We start from the raw sequence: 24,766 nt of genomic DNA on the forward strand, positions 1-24,766 counted from the left end.
TCTCCACGCCCTCCTGGGGTATGCTGCAGATGACAGGGGCGTGTGACAAACGAGTTCTCACTGCTAAACTGTCTGCTTCCTGCCAGGCAGCTAAAGCAAAGAGCTGCATTTAGAAACTGTTAGCAGATGCCAGGAAAAATGGAGCAACTGTTCAAGCTCCTAATACTTGACAAATCTTTGTCAGTGTAATATTAGCTAGCACTTAGACCCAAGGAGAGTATTTCCTAGTAGCAGCAAGTATTTTTAACTACGCTAAATACTATATACAAACAAACTTTAAGTGTCTGTTGTGCAGGTGTATGTTTACATGAAAATCATTACTGTCACAGTGAGTGACAGATCTGAGTGCTGCACTGTGCAGGATTCCTGCTCCAGCATGAACCTTATGCCTTTGTCTGAAATGGGATCCATGATACTGTATGCTGAAGATATGCTGAAGGTAGAAAGGTGCACATCAAACACGTGCAGTGATTACAATGATAATGTGTTAATCTGTTTCAACACTGCTCTGTTAATTACTATATAAAACGACATACAATAAACAGCCATTATCAGAAAACAAAAGCCAAATAAGAACAAAGGTGTTGACATGAGCAACATTGTCTATAAAAAGAACATTTGATTCATATAAATAATCTTGACTGAATAGATCAAATTAATCACATCTGGACTAAATATTGCATTTTATCCAAGATGTCACCTCCGCTGAGATTCAAATAAGAGCTTGTCTACAATGCCATAAATAAGAAAAGTCCAGATAGACATGAAAATATGGAGGATGGCATGTGAGGGAATCATTACCTAATGCAAAGTGAGCACCTGTCAAAAATCCAATCCTGGAAGCCAAGTCATTTTTAATGGCACTCCCATGTTTAATATCAACATAAATTGAGAGGACTGAAGCTGCAGCTTCTGTCTGTGCCAACTCAACAGGAGGCTGTCAGAGGGGAGATGGAGCATACCAAACTAAACCAAGCATTCATTTTCTGTCTTGTAGAGCACGATACAACATTGTTTTCTGATTTTCACAAAAAAGACAAGGAGTGATTGGGTGGGTGGGGGGACCCACTTTCAGAGGAGTAACAAATAAGGCTGTGTTACTAACAAGGGGGAGTACTGGCAGACAGGCGCACACTTCTCCCTCCATTCTCCCCCAAGGAAAACAGGCTCTGCAGGAAGGGAGAGCTGTCAGCTGCATGTCACAGGATTGTGATGTCCCACAGTATCAGGGCACCAGGCCCAATCCAATTCAAAATTTGCCGGAAAACACCTGCCAAAGGCTTTTGGAAAATGTTTTCATGGCTCAGAGATATCATAAATAATTCAAAGCTGCTCATGTCTTCTTCACCGCAGCCCTCTATGAGTATCTTAGTATACACAATCCAAGAAGTAGACTCACTGGCTATTAAATGTGTGCAAACAACCTGCCAGCTGAGTAGATTTGCAGAGACGGGGAAACTATGCTCTTTCTATACAGACAGAAACAGCATCATCTCAGGCCCACTTCATATCTGCTGCTCTGTGACCGTACAGCGACTTCAGCAGGGCAACAAAATGAGAGCAAAGATAGGAAATGGATCAGTGTGTCCGCTCAGAGTGGTGGATTGTGCAGCTTCAGCAAGGGCTGTCAGGAATACACACGACAGCCAAGATGGTAAAGATTTAGTATGAGCAAATTAGGTTTTTCAGCCCATCGAGACTATTAAAGGAGAATTACCACTTAGTTTAGTGATTTACAAGTTAATCTTCAGTCTTTGTTCTTTGCTGTGCTATCAAGGTCTCTCAACGAGCTATTATACAAAGTTGTAGAAAGCAGACATCAGAAGCTGTAATGTACAGCTTAAGCGTAGTCCTTTGACAAAGACCGTGAGACTCATTGAATGTTTCCTTCAGGTTTGCGCGCTAAAACAAATTTGATTGTCTATTTCACCGCTAGCCAAACATCTTTTCCACGACACATGCTTATGTCCCCAGAAAATCAACCCCCAGTACTCGTACAGTCACATTCTCCATGTTTTTAAACCAATTTTCTGCACATCTGTGTATTTCGCTTAAGGCCGTGAGACGACCAGTTCTGTCTAATTTGTGACTAAATTCGAGTGTGGTGAATGGTGACTAACACACAGTCTGCTGTCAAAGGGCATGGCTAAAATGTGTTTTAATGCTAAAACTCAGCCGTATTCCCCTTTGAGGGCATTTCACAATTACGCAATAACATTCTGCACCTCTTGGCTTTAGCTTCGGGCCAACGGCAAATGGCTTTATGCTCTGAAAAGCAAAAAATATGCTCCAAAAACAGTTGTTCTATAGCTCTACTAATTTAATGATGGCATTATTATGTATTCTATGCAAATGTCGACGAGGTTTAGGAGCATAATATCCAACACCTCTTAAATGCTTGCTCATGTGGGGATTCTCGCTTGAATCCTTCATTTTTAATTCCTGAATCGTTGGGTCTCTCTCTTAGTTAAAGAGTTTGGTCTTTATGGAAAACATGTTGAGATAATGCTTTTTATGAACTGGTGCTATAAAGATAAAATGAGTTGATTTATTGGTTGATTAAAGATACTGACAAATGTTGAAAATACTAAAATAACGCTGCAATATTATGGAATCACGCTTCCAGTTAGCGATGTATTCAGAAAGAAGTACCTACAGTGTGGGCCCACTGTATTCAACAGAGAAATAAAGGCCATAAAAGCAGGACAAAAGCACTGAGCAAAGTCTCTGCTTACGTGTGCATAAGTCAGCAAGTTGTTTGTGTGTCTAGAACATGTGGTGTACAGCGAGCATAGTCGCGTATCGATCCGTTTATTGATCCTCAGCATCTATCTTTATTCATCCTAGGTATGAGTGAGTAAACATCCGTCTGCAGGCACTGTCCATGTGAAATAATGCAGGTGCTGTCAGCGTTGGAGCCAAGCATGTCATATCTCATTAGGGAATACGTGCATGTGCTGCTACGCACCTTCTCCACCATCTGGGAGGCTGCCTTAGCCTCACACTGCAACACTAATATTTGGGCTAATTAGCAACTGGAGGAACAATGAAGGGGAAGACATTTGGGATGCAAGGGGGAAAATTGCTTTGTCTGCTTAATTAAAATCTCTCAAAATAGGGCGAATAGCTCTACGGCTCTCTTCCGAAGCTCCACCTCCTGTTCCTTCCACTCGTTGCCGTCCTCCTCCTCCTCCACCATATGCAGTAGCTGTATTTTGCCACCGGGTGGTACACCATGCATGGATAAGTGAGAGCTGGGGTAATTCTTTTGACAGCTCCTCGGCCTGCTGGTGCCTGCTTCATCCTACCAGTGCAGAGGCAATCTGGAGCCATCAAAACAGCTGGCAGCAGGCCAGTGCCCATCCTCCGTACCACTGCTCCCACTCACTCTCTCAGCGGTGCCAGTCTCATACACAGAGCAGAGAGAGCCAGAGAACAAGGGAGTTGGACAGAGGGGCCGAGACGCCAGAAGACGCTGGGTCGTAGCGGCACAGGGCTTTGTAACATGCAGCATTTCCTGTCAAGCACTTTCAAACGCAGAGCAGCATGTCGTCTGCTTTTGCTTGCTGGTGAGGTCAGAGTGGATTATATCGTTGTGAATCCAAGAGCACTCTCCGGATAAGTAATTATCTGACTGAAGTGAAACAATCTGTATCCCATGCCCACTCCACCTCCCTCATATACTATGCCCTAATTCCTGTCAACTCATTAGATAGAAGGGAAGCAGTGCACATGTGGAGCCTCGGAGAAACAAGCCTAACTGATGCATTTATCAGAGATGGACAAGATTCAGCTCGTCACTTTGCCAGGGCTTTTTTTTTTTTTTTTTTTTTCTAAAGTTAAATATTTATTCCCTGTTTTGGCATTAACGGCATTACTGCAATTACAAATCACATTTATAACAGCACACAGGAAATACAACAGCACATGATATCAAAAATGATGTTGTATTATTCTGCTTCCATTTGACTCAGCAGATTTCCATCAGCATCCTGCCGTATCATTAGCACCTCACCTAGACATATTCTACACCCCAATTAGAGAATATGTATGTAATGCCATTTTGTAAGGGAAAAGACTTGAGTGCAGAGGAAAAAGCACGAGCACATGTAGAGATAACACATGTGACCGTGTGGGATGTGTTACATTCCAACCGGAGTTAATGTTTTTTTTTCCCGGTGAGAGAACCTGCTCCTGCTGTTGCTCCTGTGCAGATGCATCACACTGTGATAACGGTGTGACATGCTTGGGCTCTTTTTGACATTTGCTGTAATTATGCATATGTTAAACTGTTTTTGCTCATTTGCTGCTACAGCTCCATTAAAATGACATGATTAAAACTCTGGCTTTGGGGATTTATGAGGATATATTGTTAAGACTGCACTGGTCATGGGTAATATTTGTGATGTGAGGATGTTCATTACATTACTACTGTATACAGTAGCTTTGCATACAGTGGATACCCACTCGCAGTGCAGGTTGTCATCATTAACTCGTGAATACAAAATAAACATCACTAAGCCACTCATCTATGATTAAGTTAAAAAAACTATTGAATAATATTCTTAGACTAATTTTCATTACAGCCAAATCCAGGGCTATTAATATAACTTAATATTGCAAATCTCTTTGGCGAACGAACTATACATCCAACATATTTATTCACAGTCTGATTATGTAAATAAGCCAGAAAATCCAATTTTGGTCAGATAATAATTGCCTCAGAGTCGACCATATTAGCGAGTGAAGGATTTGGTTTCCTCACACAGCTGGTTGTTTTTTTTAATCCCGCTGGATTTCAATCAAAAAGGTCAAAGAGCAATCCTCTGGTCGAAAAGGCAACAAGCTAATACTGAACGGGCAGAAAAGCGGGCCTGTACTGAGCTGCGCATTAGTGAGCACAGACATTTCCTTGTGCCTGCTTCTTTATTTCAGCTGCATTACAGATACGCTATCAACAAAATACAAATACAGTAAGGAGGATCTGCAGAAGAGAGCTTAGACTGGTTTAGTGCAACTCTCACTATAGAAAACAGTCTAATATGGGCTATGGTGCCATAAGCTGTAACTCTACCAACATGAAGCTACTGAGGGATTTCAGAAGAAGGCGTAACACCTGTAAAACTGTGCTTTCCATGCAAGAAAGTACTGCAGAGTCAGGCTTACGTCTCCTCCAGCTGAAACACGGAGTTCACTCTGTGACACTCGCTTCTCCCATTTGTCTTCTCAAGAGCAGACTGGGATAAGTATTCTAGCCCAGGTCTGGTCATGAGCGAGTGGTTTGATGAGCCAAATGGTTAGCAGAAGACAGCCAATTTACAGGCTGGCGTGCATGGTGGACGTGACCAGCAACGTCTCAGAGGCGCATCAGTCACCTGCCAGTCAACGTAGTCCAACATCAGACAGTCAAGACTCTACGTTCCCTGACTCATTCTGTCTGTGTCTCCGTGGCCGTCTCCCTCCACACAGACGCCTCCTTTCCTGCCTTACATTACTTTCATTTTGCTGTTTGAAAACCACTGATGTTCATCCATCGGCCCAGATAAAATTTGGAGCTCCGATGCCGAAGCTGGGTAGACAAAGTGAGACACAGTCCTACCTCTTTCACAGGAGCGTCCCAGGTATCCAGTCCCCGAGCAGTCACACACATAGCGGTTCCAGCCCTCTCTGCAGACTCCGTTGTTTTGGCAGGGGTTGCTCAAACACTGCTTGGGAGGCTCCTTAGAGCAGGAGGGCTTGACCCCAGCAGCCTTCTGGATCTCAGCCAAGCGCCGCACATCCTTACTCTGTCCGTCAATGAATAGATCCCTGATGCAGCCCACGTAGCCGTAGTTGAGTAGTGCTGTCCACACCTCTGTGGGGAACACTAGCCCCATTTTGTTCTCCGGCAGACCCCCGAGGTAGAGATTGTCATCCAAGTCCAGGATCTCACTTTCTCCAGGGGCCGTGTAGGCAGTGCGGAGGGTGTTGATAGAGATGGTACCTAAAGAAGACAGACAGACAGAGTAGGTTAAGAGTTTATTCACCGGACGGACAGATTATAGCACCTATTGGTGAGTATAAGTAACCCTGCAGTAACACAAACACACAGAGACGACCCATTTAAAGATGGTTTGATGAAGAAATTAGCTTAATTAGTGTTATCCATCTGGACAGGGTCAGGATTTTCTTCATTTAGAATGACTGATGAGTGTTGATAAGACACATTAATCACAGGACAGCTAGTCTATTAGTAGCCTAATCTCAGATCCCTATGAGTATCCTCTCCATTTTCCTTGGGTTTCCCATAATAAATCTCCTTTATCTATAAAGCAGTGGTCATAAAAAAGAAAGGAGGAAAAGAAAAATCATTGCCCCCTCTATCATTTCAGCCAACCAACCAAACAAAACAAACCAAACAAAAAAAACACAGCCATCTTTTAGAACTTGATTAACGAACTGCAGACTGTTTTTTTCCACTGTGTCTCTCCTTCTGTTTGCCTCTCCAACACATAAACCTGCAATGAGAGTTTGTGTGTTTCCCCACCATGATTTATCGCTCTCATTCAGGTTTAATTCTCGATCTGGAGCACAGTAAACAACAGTGGACATGACTGGACTGTAAAGCTGTGGAAAGGAAGGCCTTACTGTGGGACTCAGACTGGGTGATTAATTTGTATATGGATCTGTTACTCTCAGCGCAGGAGCCATTGTGGATCTTTAATTAATGGCGGCTGCCTCCACTGCCCACATTCTCGTCCAGTAATCTATACGCCGTGCTGCTGAGGATCTGCCCCGGTTACTGCCCGGGGAGAGCGGCAGACAAATAGTAGCGCAAGGATGCTCAAAAATAAAATTGCCATAAAGTCTATATTTGCATTTTGAGTGGCAGATGCATTGCATGGCCGATATGAAGACGCTATTAGCTGATTGCCTCGGGCTAAATGACAGAGTCCTGACTGCTTGTATGTGGAAGAGAGGGCAGCTTTTGAGTTACTTTTCCAGTCAAAGTATTTATGTTGGAAAACAAGCCCTAAGCCACACACAGGCACATTTCACAAACACATTAGACATTAAATGGGGCATTTCAAATTTCATTACAGCTACCATTAGCATGCATGAATATACATGTTACAATTAATTATACATATGATAAATATCTGTATATCCATTTTCAATCAAAGCACAGATTCTGTTCTCCTTTGCTTTTTGTAAATCTGTTCAAAGTAACGGCGGAAATACTGAAATCGGTTTATGAGCTAATAATTAAATTAGTAATGTATGTTTGTTATAGTCAAGGTGAGCCAGCCTTCTTGCAGAAGTGCTTGAGAGAGACAGCTAAGGACCTAGTGCACAATGATTAACCTGGTCCAACTAACATGTTCCAGCTCTTTTCGCAGGGTCTTGGCCCCAGGCATCTGTTCCAGCACTTTCCTGCTGCCACCCACTGCCCCTGCTCTCTCCAGCCACAGCTGCTGTGACTTCCAAGCTTCGCACACTTGGCAAGGGCCACCCGTCACGCAGCCAGAACAGCTCCCTTCAGGTTATAGCTAACGAGCTCACTACATCAAACTCATTAGCGAGGAAACTTTTCTCGGAGTAGAGCAGGTGCCCGGCTGAAGAATGAGCATCAGTGCGGTCAGCGTGAATCATGATGGAAGTATCTACACTCCAGTTATGTCAGATCTCACCTTATGAGAGGCAAAACATCTTTGTTCCTGAACACTGCTTTGAGAATCCCCAAAGTAAACACTGAAGGATTCATCATCTAATGGCTTCTTTAAATTTAAAGTGTTATTACAGTCCCAAACAGCAAACAAGGATGCTGTAAGTCTACGGTAAACATATCTGTCTAAATTGATATAAGTGGGAGACAAGGAGGATGTCGGCATCTTTCAGGCATCTGCTCAGAGAGCTCTGCTCACTTGTCACAGTCTTGTAAGGATGTGTGTAAACACAGTCAAGCTATGTTAAGTCAGAAGGCACTATACAATCCCATGGGGACATGTGCCATCACCAGGCTAGCAGCATGGAGAACATAGCACACATACTGCAGGACTGCCTATGTTTGGAACAGTGTTCATAGCCAAAAGGGGTGAGGGGATGTGTCTCTGTGAGCATAAAAGGGGAGGAGATGGATATAGAACAAGATGGGAACATAGAGATAAAGATGTCTGGAAAGAAGATGGTGGGGGGGGCAGGGTGGGGGTATATGATGACAGATAAGAAAGCAGACAAGGGAACACAGCAGCAAATAATATCTGGAGAAGAAAGTACAGGGAGTAGAGTTTAGCACACTTGATCAAAATGATGATGCGGGCAATAAAAGGGGATGAACAAAGATCAGCATTCAGCATCACTTTGACCACATCTCTGTCTCTCCTTCTCTTTCTCTACAGCCTGACCCGTAAGTGGTACTCCATCATCAAACCTGAAGGCAGGGGTCCAAATGACAGCTCAGATCTCTCTCACACTTTCTGCATCAGCAGCCAGGCTCAACTTGGCATGATGTCCCCTAACCCCACTCACACATCCCCAAAACATGTTAGACAGGGGATTACTACAATCCAGTTAGGGCGATACGGCCAAATCTCTCTATGTGATTGGATTCTCTGTAGAGAGAGAAGCTTGCGAGTGGGCTGTGGGGATGGGGGATGTGTTGTCTATATGTGTGTGTGTGTGTGTGTTTTTTTTTTGTACTATACATGTGCATGTTTGCGTGTGAAGTAGTGGTAGTGTGCATGTCCTGGCAGGAAGTGGGAGATACAACAGAGCAATGTCCATGTAATGTCTCTGATGAGTGACCCACAGCACTCTGAGCCCAGAAACCCTCACTTAAAAGCAGAGTGTCTCTTAGCGTCTCTAATGCACTGAGGTTAGAAGATGCTGTCTGAGAGCGAGAGTCCATTTGAAGGGCTGCTTCCTGCAGGAAGAGCTGGCTAAACTAAATAGGGCAGGGATCATTATCCACTATTGTCACGGCTGCAGGAGGAGTTGCACATGGAGGACCCGGCTGCAGATAATTATGTCTGGCTGTTGTGCTGCACTTCTGTTTTGAGTGATGTGCTTAGCAGTGTGTATTAATAAAACATCTGAAATACAGTTGAAAAGCAGAGTGTTCCATATGTTTCGTGACTCAAGTTCTCAGGGGACCACTGACTTATTTTCTTACGTTTTAAAATTACCATAATTATATCAATTATTTAAAAGTACAACACAAGGGCGCTGAGCCAAGCAAGCATCACGGTGTAGCACGGGGTGGACATGTGGACTACTCAAGCTAAACCGCTTATTGACAGTGACTGATTATGATCATTCAGGCTCCAATAAAAGGAAACAAATAGTTTCAGCATACACTGTCAAACAGGTCTGTGCCCGCAAATGAACTTTTCTTTCTTTGCTTAACAAAGCTGCATCAGCTCAGCTTTTATCTCCATATCAATATGTAGCAATACTTTCCGGGCAAAATAAATATAAACCTCTACATTTATAAATGCGGTCGTAATGGTTTTCATATCACTCGATTTGTGCAGATCTGCTGTTTAATGCACCGTTAAAATTACATGTATCCTGTGGAATGAAAATGATATGAGGCCTTTTCAGCACAATCATTCCAGTGCTTCCATTTGAGGTGCCATGCACACATCATTACACGCTGCAAACAATAGTGCTTTGTGCAGTTCATGGAAATCTCAAGATGTAAGATTTTAGGTTCAGTAGCACTGCATACTTGCAGAATTTAATTGTCCTGAATCTAAATGAAAAGCAGAGGTGAAGCAGCGCTGGTTAATTTCAAAATGACTTTGTGACACGAAGCTGTGTGTGAGTAAGCTGTTTCTCAGCATTCAAGCCATTTTATTCTTCTCACAGAGGAAGTCGTCATATTGAGGAGACCTTTTTAGGTCCCCGTGTAAGTGATGATGCCTCAGACTTGAGGAAGGGAAGAAAAGTTATTCTGAAATGTCATTAGTGCACAGCTCAGCACAGCACTGTGCAGCGACTGTCTCAGTCCTGGGAGAGACCACCTCCTGTTTCCATGGAAACTTAGGCAGGGTAGACTGAGAGAGCGGCAACCAGAGAGAGCTCGAGTAACAAAAAAAAAAGATGTTCGATAGCTTTCGTGCGTGCATGAGTGTGCGCGTGTGCTCTGTATGTAAGTGTGTGGGGGTGGACGATGGCAGTTTACTAGACACATAATAAACACCATCTAATTTGGTAAGACAGATTTTCCTATAGCTGCCATAACTAAATGTTGCAGATTTATGTTATCTGAGAAGTCACCCGCAGCTTTTTCTGCCACAGTTATATTAAGTTGAATCCAAGCCACTGGGTACTGTATATTACTGTATATTACTGTCCATGACTGTATGAAGCCACCTCAACCAGAGTATTGGAGCTGAATTAATTAAATTTCACAAAATAAAGCATCAACAAGCCTCAATGACTAATGCTGCTGAATGTGGAAGCTAAAAAAAAACACACCATTGGGCTCTATAGCTATTTTAGCCATATATATAGTTCAATTTAGACCACAACCCAGTGTTGCTTTGGGGGGTAATGAAACAGTTAATCTAATTTCCACCTCTTGAGATGGAGTGGAAAACATGGTCAAGGGGTATATCTAATTTGCAGCATGACATTGCAAGGCCTTGGCTCTAAGCACACGCTAACAAATTGCTGCTTAGATAAGCAAATCAACAGGGAGCAGAGCAGAGGAACCTGGGGCTTAGAGGACACAACAGGAGAGGGGGGCAAAGTTATTTGGTGGCAAATATGTGTCTGACATCACAACATATGGCATGTAGGTGCCACCATTAAACTGCCATCAAAACCTTTTTCATTAAGCGGCTGCCAGTGCAAACAAATATTTAATTTTCACTGGTGATAACGTACATAGATGTGATTTGTGACAGACATTTCTTTTAAACTGGGGGGCGGGGCGACGTATCAAATGTTAATTTATATGCAATAAGACAGATGACCTTACTCTAAAGTCCACATATTGGAGTAAATATTCTTATTATGATTATTATCATCATCATCATTGATCACCCAGCTGTCACTAAAACTGTAGAAAGAAAGTCACCTGATCTGCCATCTCTCTGGAAGTCCACATGGTACCACTCGCCATCATTGACTTTCTTATTGACTGCTTTGGTCTTCGTGGTTCCTGAGCCCATGTCCAGCAGCAGGTACAGGTGGCCATCTAGCATCTCAATGGCAAAGAAGTCCACCTTGAGAGTCTGTGGACTCTTGGAGTCCTTCGGCTGTTGCTTGGGCTTGCCGTGGCTGAAGAGCAGAAGGCCATTCGGCTCTGTGGTGCGAAAGTCAAAGGAGATGGAGCCCGTCTTCTTAGCATTCCACTTGTTCAGGATGATAAAGGACTCTGGCGTCTCGAATGTGATCGGATCCAGAGTGGCCACATTCTCGCACTTGAAGGCCACAGTACCGTGGATCTTCATCTTGGGGTCTCCCAGCTTGGCCAGCCTGGACAGCTCAAGTCTTACATCATTGTTTTTGTACACAACCTACATTGGGAGGAGAAAAGACAGTTAAAGTCACACATAAAGTAGATTTCTATTGCTGTTGTTACAGGCAGTCTAATAATACTGAGTCTTATCTGTTTATCTGCATTATTGCTTTCTATAATGTCTGTGATAAGTATGTAAAACAGGATGTGACATGTCACCCACTCATGACGGTGTGTCATAAGAAGGGCTTGCTCGGTTCAGTCTTTGGTCATCTCTGTCACACTGCACCTACTGTATGCAAGAGCAACTGTGTTTACGTGGCACCAACTGTCACTCACATCGCCCTGCTTCCTTTGCTCCCCGTTTGAAGCCTTCACAACACATGCACAGTGTACTCTGGCTAGGTGAAGTGTAAATAGTTGAGACATCCATTTTGACTTTTAGCTTGAGTGTCAACCGAAGGAAGAGACAGCTTCAATTTAAAAGGCAGTGGTGATAATGGTAGGAGAAAATGATCAGGTGGCATCTTCTGGGATTGTATGTGAAAAGTGAGATGGAGAGTGATAAATCTAAACTGCTGTCGTGATTGCAGGTGTGGAGTAAAATGCTGATTAAGCCCTCTGTTGCAGCCTGTGATTAGAATAAAAGTGGGCAGATGATGGATATGCCTCTCTAAAGCAAATTAAAAATGAGTGCATGCCCATACAGATAAACAATGCTACATTCAGTATCCTGCACATAATGTAGAAGAAAGATGAAATGCAAAAATGCACACATTTTTTTATGCAGACACTTTTATTAATAACAGTTTCTGCTCTCAGACAGGATTTGACACCGTAGTGCTGCTCAGTGATTATTGCTGTGACCTTTGAGATGCAAAGTGCTGTAGAGCTGTGGTGCAGAAGTGACAGACAACAGCAGCCCATTACTTACAAAAAAATAACCGGTCATTAGAATATTAAATCACCTATTGATGAGAATTATTTTCTTATGGTGCAGGATCAAACGACCAATTTGCCAACCTGATTATTTTAGTTCACTGTTGTCAACATCGTTTGTGTGTGAGACTCAGCTTTGATCCATCAGAGCCATCAAAACACTGATCACAGCATTTTTCTAAAGACGTACAGATATGTAAATACAATGTGTGTGTGTGTGGGGGGGGGGTATTGCATACCACACTGCGTAATTGGCAAGAGTCTTGCAAAAAATTTTGAGAGAGCCATAACCTCGTCATTATCCAATCTCCATAATGACTGAGTATCTAACGCAAGTGCAGCTGTAATAACAAGAATCTCTCCATCTTGTTACATCCGATTTCCATAAGAGAAACTAATTAACATCTTTGTGAAAGTCCAAACATTGTCATTAAAAGATCACTGTGGTCATGATATTTCAAAATCACCTCACAACAACAGCAACACACACACACACACACACACGTAAAGTGTTTGAATATAATGTGTCATCAGTTAGCAAAGCAAACACCACGAAGGCCAGGCTGTCAATAGAGTGTCAGACAGAGGAATGAAGGAATAAGAACCAACCCCAGGGGGCACAGGCAGAGTCAATGACCTCCTCCACACTGCTCTGGAGCTACTAATTGGTAGATATGGTTATTAAATGACTGATCGCTCCATTTTGGTGGGCATGTATATGTATTTACAGAGCAAAACAATTCTAATGGTAAATCTATATTGCTTTGAACAGGACAAACCAAAGGAGTTACAGCTGTGGAAAACACTGCCCATGTTCTTTATTTGTTGTCACGCTAAGCGCTCACCTGAAAACGGGGACACCTCCGATGGGATTGCATTTGCATGGAGCATTATGCTTATCACCGAGGCACATCTACTGTGTCTGAATGTTCAGGTAGATGCGGTGCATCAGAATTAGGTAAGCTCAGGACCGGTTTCTTGTAAATGCTTTGTGACTGACTGTATCAGGCTGCATTTAACTGCAAGGAAAACAGGTAACAGATAACAATGGGCTTTTATTCCCACATCTTTATCTTCCCCCTAAAATATATACAGTACAGTAGGCCACAATACATCCTCAAGCCTGACACAGAGCCAAAGGAAATGTTTTAAAGATTTCATAGACATGGAATTATAATGAAAAGGTAATTTGATGAGAATCTCCTGACACAAGAAAGAACGTAAAAAGCAGTAAAGGAGTAAAAGATGGTATCTCTGCCTGCTGGACTTTAGTCTTGTAGTATAAAGGTGCAACAGATACAGCCGATAAGCCCGAATCAATTCTTTATAGTCAAGACAAAGGGCACCTTTCAGAGTCAAAGGAGCTTTGGTCTGAGCTACAACTGGTGCTGCGCTGGTAGTACTGCACTAATTTGTCATCAAGCTAGGGCTGTGACAACTAAGCTATTACTGCACCACCGTTTGTTTTGCCATCAGAACCAACAGACAGGCGTGGCAACTCAGACTGGGATCTGCACACAAGCCACCTGGGAACATACCATCAATCAGGGCCCACGGCACATGCTGTTAAACCACCGCTCATATGTTATCACGACACGCACACAAAAGATGACCTGAGACGGAGCTTCTCTGTGATTCAACCGGCTGGATGTGATGCTGCAGAGAGCTCGTCAACGCCAAGTCATTTAAACTAGTTTTACAGTAGACGGGCTTAGTCTCATATGCATCGTCAGTAAATACTATATGTTAACCCCTTGAAGGTCCTCAGAAATAATCACGTTAAAGATCCTTACACACATAAATGTGTATGCATAAAAACAAGCCATAAAAATGTTAAAAATCTTTCTTTTTTTAAAATTTTTTTTAAATAGTTTTTTAGACCAGCATCAGCCCTAATCATACATATCAAATTTTAATTAGTTTTTAAAAAAATTAACCCTTAAATTGCCATGTTTTTGTCATGATGCGCATCATTTTATGGTCTAAAATACACAAAAAATACATGAAAAAAATTGAGAACAAAATTATAAGCAATATGCATGAAAAACTGATAAAATATGCTAAAAATAAAAATCATAACACACTAGAAAGTGCTGAAGACCCTCAAAGGGTTAAATGATGCAAGGAGCAAATAAAATAGGGAAAAATGATGCCTGCATGTCTCGTGGGAACAATCACAGCTATGCACCGTATTTTTTATGTTTTTTGGGAATTCAATACATTGATTTCAGGATAGTGAGAGCAGCCGTTGTAGAGCGACCATGGGCGGTGAGGGCAGCTCACTGGGGTGTATGAACATGCTTAGGGTGCACCAATCCCATTGCCTTTGTCACCACAGCTGTAGCACCTCAAGACATGCAGATAACTAAGACAGTCCTCTTAACAGCCAGGCCTGTAACGAGCTGTGCATAGCATGTAGACATGCGGTCCACACGCTACGGCCTGCTCATTAAACAGAGCTGCCTCAGACCTCTCTGAGAGGTTCGCTGAGGATGACAGCCTGCGCTTGAGGTGAGAGAGAAAAAATGTAGGACACCAAAGGAGCAAGAGACGGTACAAAAAAGAAAAAGTAGAGAAGCAACGAAAAAGGGAAAACAGCTTTTGAAATTAAAAGATAAAGGAGTGGATCGTCCTGCAGTACTTCTGAGATTTGCCTGGTAGATATCTGTGTGTATCCCTGGTGGCTCCTGAAGTAAATGCTTAAGGTCAGAATGCCTATTAACCAGCAAAAATAAAAAAAAATCATACAACTTAAAGTGAGCGATATAACTTATAAAGCCTGTGGTGAAGAAATGACCTCTTCCTTCTCTTGCTTCATCTCCAGGGATGAGGTGCAGACTATATACACACTCCTAGAATACTAGAACACATAAGTAAAGGGGCGAGTGACAAATGGCATCCTGGAAGCCAAGAGCCAGATTCAAAGGGCCTAATGCAGGCTACACATTACATGGAACATCCAGCATATACAGTATAATGTGTTGAGTTCAGTCCATCACCTGACGGCACGTGTCAAACAGTGATGCACATTTAATTATAACCAAGTTGCAATTTCTTTAGCACTTTGTGTACACACACTACTATTTCCCAGTCACAAGGTTAGTCATTAGGTAGGTGGTCTAAGATAATATCAGTGTGGTGCTGCACACTCCCCAGCGGAGGAATAGTGATGAGTGTGCAGTGTGTCGGTTGGTTGACTCATGAAAATTCAGCTGCCTGATCTCAGGACCACTGCTCCTCTTTGACGGAGCTGCATGAAGCCTGTGGTAAATTCTACTCTTAAGTTTTCATGTGTGCTTGGGTGGTGTATGTGTGTGTGTGTGTGTGTATAACATCATGAGGGGGCGGTAGAGGGAAAATAAAGTTTGTGTGAGAGTATGTGAGGAAGAGGAGAAACTAAACTAAAGCAAAGTGTAAAGGATGAGACAGGGTCAGCGTGTGGGTGGAGGGGCCTGTTTTAGTGTCCTGAGGTGAAGCCAGTCATATCCTATACACCCACCAGCCTCACAGTGCACACAAAAGTGATGTTTACCTCCTTGAGGCAGCCCATGAAGTTGTTGCTAACCGGAGATCCAGGCAGGTCAGCTGTGCTAGGACTCCCTCCAACATAGAAAAAGTCGTCGGAGCCTAGCATGGTGTAGTCTTCCTGTGTATATCCTGTGGTGGTCAGAATCCCATCCACGGATATTGTTACCTAGACAACAAAGCACAGGGAAAGAACACGCTATACTCAGACAGCCTATATACTGCATTATTATTGCCTTTCCTTCTTCTTGTCTATGACAGGCTTCCCTATATGTGTTTTTTTTTTTTCTGAAACCCATTTTCATGTCTGTTTTCATTGTCTTTTTTCTTGTTTTTTTATTATTATTTTGTCCAGTTTGATTAGTTGGAAGACTGCAAGCCTTCAAAGGAATGCTATTCTAGTTAGAGAGTTAGTGAACTGCCCATACTACAGTGTTAGTATTGCCCCTACAGCAACTTAAAAGTACTTTAGCAGACACAAAAATGGTGTTAGTAGAATGTTATCTTGGTTAGTTTAACTATTAATTCCATATTAGTACGTCCAGTAGTTCTATAAAAGAAATCAAAACGTGCCAGTAGGTTAGGGAGGGAGCACATGCTCTGAAAAGCACAATCACCTTTCAGTATAGGTCAATGACTGAGGGTATTAGACAAAAAATAGCATGCATGCATTTGTCTTTTCTTTTTGCTTGAACAAAAAGAAAATATTCCTAAATAGTGGATTAGGACACGGAATCAGTATTGTGACACTCGCCAAAGTGTCAGATGCATGCAAAAGCTCACGAACAATACAAAACCACAAAAAGAACTAAGAAAGCACCAAAGAAGCACCGATGACAAACACAGCTCAACTGTCACGTTCGTGTTGACAAATGGGCAGTGTGACATTTGCAACACGTAGTCAAAGTGCATGCCATGCAAAGTGAATGGGGATACAACTGGCTGAGCCAAAGAGCATCAGGCCAGCCAGACAGGAGAGGGTCCTCATTATTAACCACAGCTTGATGCAAAAGGCTCGAAATGATGCTCCTAAAAAGGTGGATCAAACAGAATTGGACAGGAAACAAGTGAAATAAAGAGGGTGAAACCAATGAATGAACCAAGAAATTAAAAAAGGATTCGAAAAGTAAGCAGAAGAGTACCAACCGCAATTTCCCTTTTTTTGTAAATGACGTCTACAGTAAAAAAAGAAAGAAAAGAAACACACGGCAAACCCAAACTAAGAAACAATTAGAATGATATCTACCGAACAATGTAGTTTGTTTACCATAGCGTGTCCAATGCCTGAGTGCTTTGTGGAAAAGGGGGGAGAAAGGAAATTAAAAACTGTGAACAGAATAACGATTGTTACTCAAATAATATATGATGGTCAATACTGTTAGTACATTGTTAAACGGCAAAAACCATACTGGTTAGTAGAATGACACATTCCATGAATGATGTTAGTTTGTTTCCAAAGCATGTTAGTAACACGGAGAAAAAAGGGCAAAATAAGTTTAACAAGAAAAAAGCAGACCCAGGAAATAACAAGTAAGCTCCACAAGAGGTGCCAGAGCTCAACCAGTGACTCCCTAAGTTCCTCATGGAGTTTTTCCATCATGTTCTCTATGTGACCACACCGTCGAGTGGCAGAAAAGACTCCCTTACCCAAGTCCTGACAAAAGGTCATGATTGACAGACATCAAATGGTTCATAAGAAATGCCTAAAGCACATCAGTTGACCCTCTTTGACAAAATCCCAAGTTCAAGACCATTTTAAAGCTTTTTTCCTTTATTGATACTCGTATTTGCGTTGTTTCGCACTTGGTTTTAGGCTTGAGGCCAATCCAGAGTATCAGACTTTCCGGCACTCAGACAATACTGTACCTCCGTTTGGTCTTATTGATGAACTTTAGGATCACTTTACTGCAATGAGACAAAGCAAAGAAGACCCTGACACAGAATGAGGAGGATGGCAATTTGGATTCCCCCACAGAGCATGCACTCAATATGCTTGGTATTCTTTCACAATTTGAATGCAGTGAATGTTCAAGCTGGCCAAATCCTTAGTTTTAATTATAATCAATTTGCTGATTATGCAAAAGAAGCAGCTTTGGTACTGAGGTGAAGACAAGTGTTTCCCATCAACTGAGCAGGAACAAATCTAGAGATGCTTTGTGTAACTGTCCTTAGAAATCTTATCAAGTATTCTATGTAGGTCAGAATGATACTGTAGGGTAAACAGAAAGAAACATCTGCAGCTCTATTTAACACACGTTAAACAGTCTATGTGCCTGCTACGTAAACTTGAAAGAACGTTCTGATGGCCAGTAACAGCATATGTGCATCCACTTATCTTCAGGACGTACAGATCCCGAACCTTCACTTCTTCAGTTCCAGGAGACATCGCCTCTCCAGTCCTGATCCAGTGATCTACATGCTGCCTACAACGGTTCCCTAAAATGACTTGCGTCTGAGCTGCGTTCTCAGTGGAAGGCAAGTGAAGCAGTCTTTTCTTGGCTACTTCAAATGGGAAATGAGACTTGGATTTAGGCCAGCCGTATAGTACACATGTCCACCGTTGGAGTTGATACAGCCAGGTGACTGTTTAAACCTCAAACATCCACACAATACTTTGCCATGTTTCCTTGACAGAGTCTGTTCCCCAGGTTTTGTTTGCTGGAGGATCCTACAAATATCATGGGTTAGACTTTGCTTGCTTCCCTTTTTATTTAGTGGATTTTCTTTGGTTGTTAGTTTCCAGAGATGGAATTGTTTTTTGTCAGAATTAATTCGATTACAAGCTTCAGTCACCTGGAGGGAAGCCCTGCCCACCCAGCGGTACCTACGAGTGGAGCTGGACTCTGAGTCCCCAGTCTCTGAAACCAGAACACCAATTGTGGCTTGTGGTCACGATACAGTAGAATCCACAGGACCACAGATGCCAACTGTTATGTTTCCTTCCACCTGAGGCCAACTGGGCACTGGAGCACTGGAGAATAACCCCTGTCCTGTTGTAAAAGACCGTTTGGCCACAGAAAGTCACAACACATCAACCTACTGTAAATGAAGGCAGTGATCGAGATCCGACTATAGCTGGGACAAACTTCTACCCAGCAAGGACGTCAAATTCCAACCAGCAGCGGAGACAGTGGTTGCTGACGTTAATCGACATGGGGGAGCCTGCTGATATTGTGGAAAGCCGCTGTGTATGAATGTGTTGGTGTTCGCCTCAGCAAGCACTTGTTCTCTTCTGATCGGTCATGTGTCCAACAGACTGGCACCGTTGTCATGTCCCAGGGCGGTTTGCCACCAGCAGAGTGGCAGCTGCATCCTGACACCACTTAGTATTTGTTGGCCTGGTACTAATCAGTAGTAGTTAATCTGTTTAAAATGCAACAAACACTCACTGATCTCTGCAGCTTCACTCCTGCCAGGACAATCTGTTCTTGCTGGTTTGTATGTGCTCTACTACTAAGCTCTACTTCACACCTTCCCTTCATCCCCTCTGATTCCTCTGCTCTTGGGGGGAACCAGGCAAGAACCAATTCTGTTGATACTCTGGCCAGTCCCCCTGTTATCAGCAGCAATGCCACAGGTGTGTGACATTATCCGATGTCCTCTGATGTTAGTAACGGCACAAGCTGCTGAAGCTCTTGTGCCGTCTAACCAGGTCAAAACGGTCACTACACCGCCTCTTAAGAGTTATTAATCCAGAGGTGAGTCTTCAAAGCCGTGTAGGAGAGCTCATTGGAGCCGATAGATCCAGTTAGAGGCTCTGCACTAACATCTAAACAAGCAGTGCCACAATAAGGATTCAGAAACAATAAACCACTTCATGCAGACTGTTCCCACTGCACTGACATTTGAGTTGACTCATATCTCAAAGTTGTAGTTGGGTGCACACACGTCATACTAATATATTACATGTTAACTTAATCAAGATGGAACACATTAAAACCAGATGAATGTCATATTTCTCATATTTATCCGAATGAGCCTGAATCCTCTGAACGCTGTTTTAAGTTGTCTTTCTTTCCTCCCTCAAACTCTAACTTAATAAAGATCTGGATTCACATCTAGACGTCCCTGCTCAGCTGTGGTTCTGTCTCATCTCCACCGTACACCACCATGATTTGATTTAGCCGCCCAATCACAATGTCTGGAAAAATAATAGATTGTATGATGGTAATGATTTAAGTGCATTTGTTTTGATTCATTTACTGAGTCTCTGCATCACCCTCTGTACTGTTACCTGACGTAGATTCCTTGTTACTTTGACATCATGCCAATCATTGTCATTAAATTTCCCATTGACTGGCTCCACAAGAGCTTCAAAGGCTCCAGACCCCAAATTAATGACGAGTGAGACAGCCCCATTTTTCAGTGCCAGGTTGACGTAATCAGCTGATTTGCCCGTGTGCAGCATCAGTCCATTCCTCTGTAGGGTTTTGAATGACAATGTGATTTCATCACTGCTGCTTTGAATCGGGTTCAAGGACAAGTCGTAGCAGAAGAACTCAGATCCTTTGAAGGTTGCGACATACTCTTCTTTTCCTGCGGAGACAAAGAAAGAGAAATGTGTTGCATTAATATCTTGGCCTCTTGGGTGCCTGTTGGGAAGCTGCCAGGAAAAATGAGAGAGAATGTCTCAAAAATGTTAGTTTAATGATGAAATGTGATGGAAGGCATATTTAGAGACATGCTTACTATCTTCTAATGACCACCTCATACTTACTTTAGCTAGAGAGCACAGGAGTGTAGAGTGAAGCACTTTGTACAACAACTACATGTATTATAATATAAATACATTCAGGACTGATTTCCCCTTGTTTACTTTGTGATGTGTACCGTTTCTCTTTTCTCATGCCTCTGGTGTCTTTGTCCACTTATGTGCCAAGAACATGTGGCTAATTCACACCGGCCTCAGCCGAACGGAAGACACGCCACGACCATATTACATGACATTCTATCATGCTGCATGTTTAAATCCATTATGTCACTGGCTAATTTAAAGTCTGTGTACACGCACACGTTTAAAACTGGAGTGCTGAGATTCAAGCAATTAATGCTCAACAATAGACGTCTCAGCTAAGACAGAGCGCAGGCTAAACAAACACTGACCGAGATATCTCTTTGCTTTTACACGGATGAAGTGCACCGCAGCAGTCAGCTGTCTTAGCTGTCTGTCTTAGGTTCATTACTTCCTGGACTGATATCTACACTAGCGTTGGGGAAAGTTGCTTTTCTTTGAAAAACCACAAGTAAGGAATTTACTTGTGTAAGCGCTGCCTCTGTGTTGACAATATGTCAAGAAATCTGATAAGTAAGATCAAGAATATCGGTGACAAATAGTAGAAAAGAGGAGAATCTCAAATGGCTCACACATTCATGTTCCATCTCTGAGTATCGACTGTAAGATGAGAAACACACAGAGGCCGGAGTAATCTTCACCCGGTGTATGTTTTAAACAACAGCAGAAAAACAATTCCGGCTCATTATGGTGAGCAAGTGAAAGAAAACTATTCATAAAAATGGAAAAAAAACAAAAAACTTTTTAAAAAGAAATCTCTCACTCGACAGAGAAAAGTTAAGATAAGCCCAAGGCAAGTGGGAAAGCTTCCAGCAGGTCAGCACTCGAGCTGCAACAGCTCAACTCCAACAATCAAGAGACGCTTCTACACACCAATCAGGAAAGATCCAGACAACATGTCAGTGTGAAAGCCATAAAAACAGAAACTAATCAGTTAGAACTGACACCACACAAACATATCAACCACACAAGTTGTTTAGGGTCCTTAAGTACCACTTTTAGACAGAGACTTCTGAAATGACCAGAAATAAAATGCACTATCTGCTCTACAGACCACAGGTCAGCACGGTAATACCGTAATAAACAGCAACGCCAGGGTCTTAGTGGACATGTGGGGACAGTTTGGATTTATTTATGTGTCCTACATCAACCGATATCAATATCTTTACAAATCTGATATATAAGTTTATTCAGTAATGACTTCTAACTTCAGTATTTACCAACTCTTCTGATCAAAAATCTGCCCGAATACAACTATTCAAGCAGAAAGCTTTCCTGTGACAGCTTCATTCGGCCGCCCTCCATTAAAAAATGCTCAATTAATTCATCTATACGCGTCTCTCAATACACTCCAGCATGTCCGCACTCATAAGCCGTGAGCGGCTTGACAAAGCGAAAATAACCTCGAGGAAAAACCTTAGCACTGTTATGGTGAGATAAAAACAAAGCGGCACTGAGCATTAAAGGGTGATGCATGTGAACACCCATTAGAAAGCGTTTAAAAACAGGTTTAGACAGCTAACAAGCCATTAAAGCTGAAGCAGAAAATAAACCACCAAAACACAAATGGACCAAAGCATTCAATTATCATAAATGGGGAGCGTTGCACATTTATATATACTTGCCAAAAACACAGACACAACCATGCTCAGAGTCGCAGCCAGGCATGCATACAGCAACACAACAAATAAAAGGGTTGCTGTCCACAACAATTTGTCACCTCATTGATTTCCCCTTTAAGGCACTATAGTGCACCTCTGAGAAAACTGCGAGGGGCCATAATTGAAGTTGACTGGATCTCACCACTCTTTGGTCATTCCCTCAATGTCTGAGCCCCCTATCAGTGACAATGAGAGACCTCTACTCTCTCCACTAAACCCACCATCCCCGCTCCACATGCTCAGTGACCACATAACAAATAGAGCCAATAGTTTGGGGTCATTCTCATCTCTCTCTCCACACATCGCCGTGCCTGCATTTCACAGTTAATTCCCCTAACCACTGGAGAATGAATTGTGTGTGTACAGCAGGGCCATTGTTGGGAATTTACAACACTTGGGGCTCAGCCCAGAGGCAGTTTCAGGACTCGGGGCATACATCTCCTTAGAGAATCATATTTCCATTCACACACTGGCAGAGTGCAGCACTCTGATGTAAACATATGTAGGACTAAATGAAGCAGAACAATCTGAGCATCAGTCTGAAGTCACTAAGCTGCAGTGTATTTTATTTACACGTCATCCAGAAACAAGTCAGTTCATGATTTAATGTTGTGACCACCTAACAGAAGTGTATTAAACTAGTGTATTAAAGACACAAGACACATTTTCACAACGATAATGGCGCTGGCGAAGCATGACTTGTCAATCTTTAGACATTTAGTTTTTGAAGTCATTCCACCATCAAGCTCTCAGCCAAGCCGAGTGTCAGGCCGAGCTCGCACTCACATTTCCATCTGGCCACTAACGGTAGCCAGCTCACAAGCACACAGCTGGCTCCTTTTTGCTGCCTTTCCATATTTGGATAATAGGTCACTCTTCTATGCAAACTTTATTCCTTGTAACTGCTGGGGAGGCATCTACCCTATTTTCTTTAGCTGCTGTTTTCTTCTGCTTTTCACCACTAGGTGAAACACACTCCACAACAAGGAGCGCTCAGTCTGAATGAACAACATGGCACCTTCAAAATCCATGTCGATCAGATGGTTTTTATTATTTAGGGGGATGGATGGAGAGGGAGGGGGGGCAGACACACTGCACTCAATCGACCTGTTTGCAATCAAACAGTTTTCAGTTACTGAAACCTGAAATGTTGCTGTTTAACTGAGATTCAGTGATTTAAACATGAGTGAGCTCAAAGGGTAACTACGTCCTCAGATGCTGGTCGAACTCTCTGCCGGCCTATTTAACAAATGAGATAGAGGCCGACATGTGCAGACCGAGGAGGTACAAAATAATAATATATAGAAAATGTCAGCTAAAGTACTGCTTCAACCGTAACGCTGGAGCTTTAATGTCATGTATAAAAGCTTTTATTTGTTTTACTGAAATGACATACGAGCATGATTGACAGATCCCCGACCAAACAGACAAAAGAATGACACATCCTGACAGCGGAGCTGGTTTGCACTATGCTGTGGAGCTAAATGCACACATGCCATATTTTAGAACAGGATCATGTAAAATACTGACAACTAAATCAAACAAGCCCGCTCCCTCCAGGAGGAAGCACGTTCTGACAGTAAAATCCGACAGGTTTGATAATTATCCCTTTAACATGTGCTTAAAAGCGATGATGACTTCCACCTGAATTCACCTCATTAGACAACTCTATGCAAAGAGCGTCCTGGATATTTTGTGCATTCAGTGCATCATTTCGGAGCCTTGAAACAAAGGTGAGCAGCATGTTCATCTCTGAGTGCATCTCCATCACACGCAGGATCACAGCAGACATAGCAACCCGCACCGTTAATATCTCGCAGCCGATGTGTCACTGATGTGTCAGTTTCCTGCAGAAAAGAAGCTGCTTGATCTTGAAGAAGACTACTGTTTAGTCATTGTGCTCTCCTGGGTGTTTGGGCGTTTTCCACTTGTCTCTCTGGGCTGTCCTTTAGTCTACAGTCAATCAAACTACAGCAATCTGCCAGCACCTGAATGCCCTTGAGTCATGACACTGAATGAGAACATGGATAAGAGCCAGCTCCTTTAGTCTGTTTTCAGAGAACAGAGGACAGAAACAGACACCAACAGAGTGAAAGTGTAGCTCCTAGGGAGAGCCATAAATAGACACCTAGGTAAAAAGTCATGCAGCCCCTTTTCGTACAAAAACAGACCATCTGTGTCTTCACTAAATTTACTCTCACGTGTTTACAGGTTGTAAAATCAACTATTAACCGACCTTTTTCCGTACATATCCTCTGTCTTCTGCCGTTTACAGTAAATAATTGTTAATCAATAGCATGTAACTGTTAGTGCCATTCAGGAACCTCATTCTCTACGGTCACGTTACATTTGTGGTTGTGGTGCAGAACTAACAATCCACATTGATGCAAGTAATACAAT

The 24,766-nt window shown here is 42.6% G+C and overlaps 1 protein-coding gene across 3 annotated transcripts in view; it reads right to left on the bottom strand.

The window, feature by feature from the left end:
• LOC139210586 (neurexin-1a) overlaps positions 1-24,766 on the bottom strand; it is a 227,609-nt gene that overhangs the window by 129,680 nt on the left and 73,163 nt on the right. For 2 of the 3 annotated variants that reach the window (XM_070840646.1, XM_070840648.1), the window contains 5 exons: positions 20,148-20,449; positions 17,181-17,204; positions 15,921-16,082; positions 11,066-11,507; positions 5,600-5,983 (listed from right to left, as the gene is read on the bottom strand). In XM_070840646.1, coding sequence (XP_070696747.1) covers positions 5,600-5,983; positions 11,066-11,507; positions 15,921-16,082; positions 17,181-17,204; positions 20,148-20,449 — 1,314 coding nt within the window. Of the gene's footprint in view, positions 1-5,599; positions 5,984-11,065; positions 11,508-15,920; positions 16,083-17,159; positions 17,205-20,147; positions 20,450-24,766 lie in introns of all 3 variants that reach the window. The other variant, XM_070840645.1, reaches the window with a different exon arrangement.

The sequence above is a fragment of the Pempheris klunzingeri genome, chromosome 12, assembly GCF_042242105.1.
Source record: "Pempheris klunzingeri isolate RE-2024b chromosome 12, fPemKlu1.hap1, whole genome shotgun sequence".
In the NCBI taxonomy this organism is placed as follows: Eukaryota; Metazoa; Chordata; class Actinopteri; order Acropomatiformes; family Pempheridae; genus Pempheris; species Pempheris klunzingeri.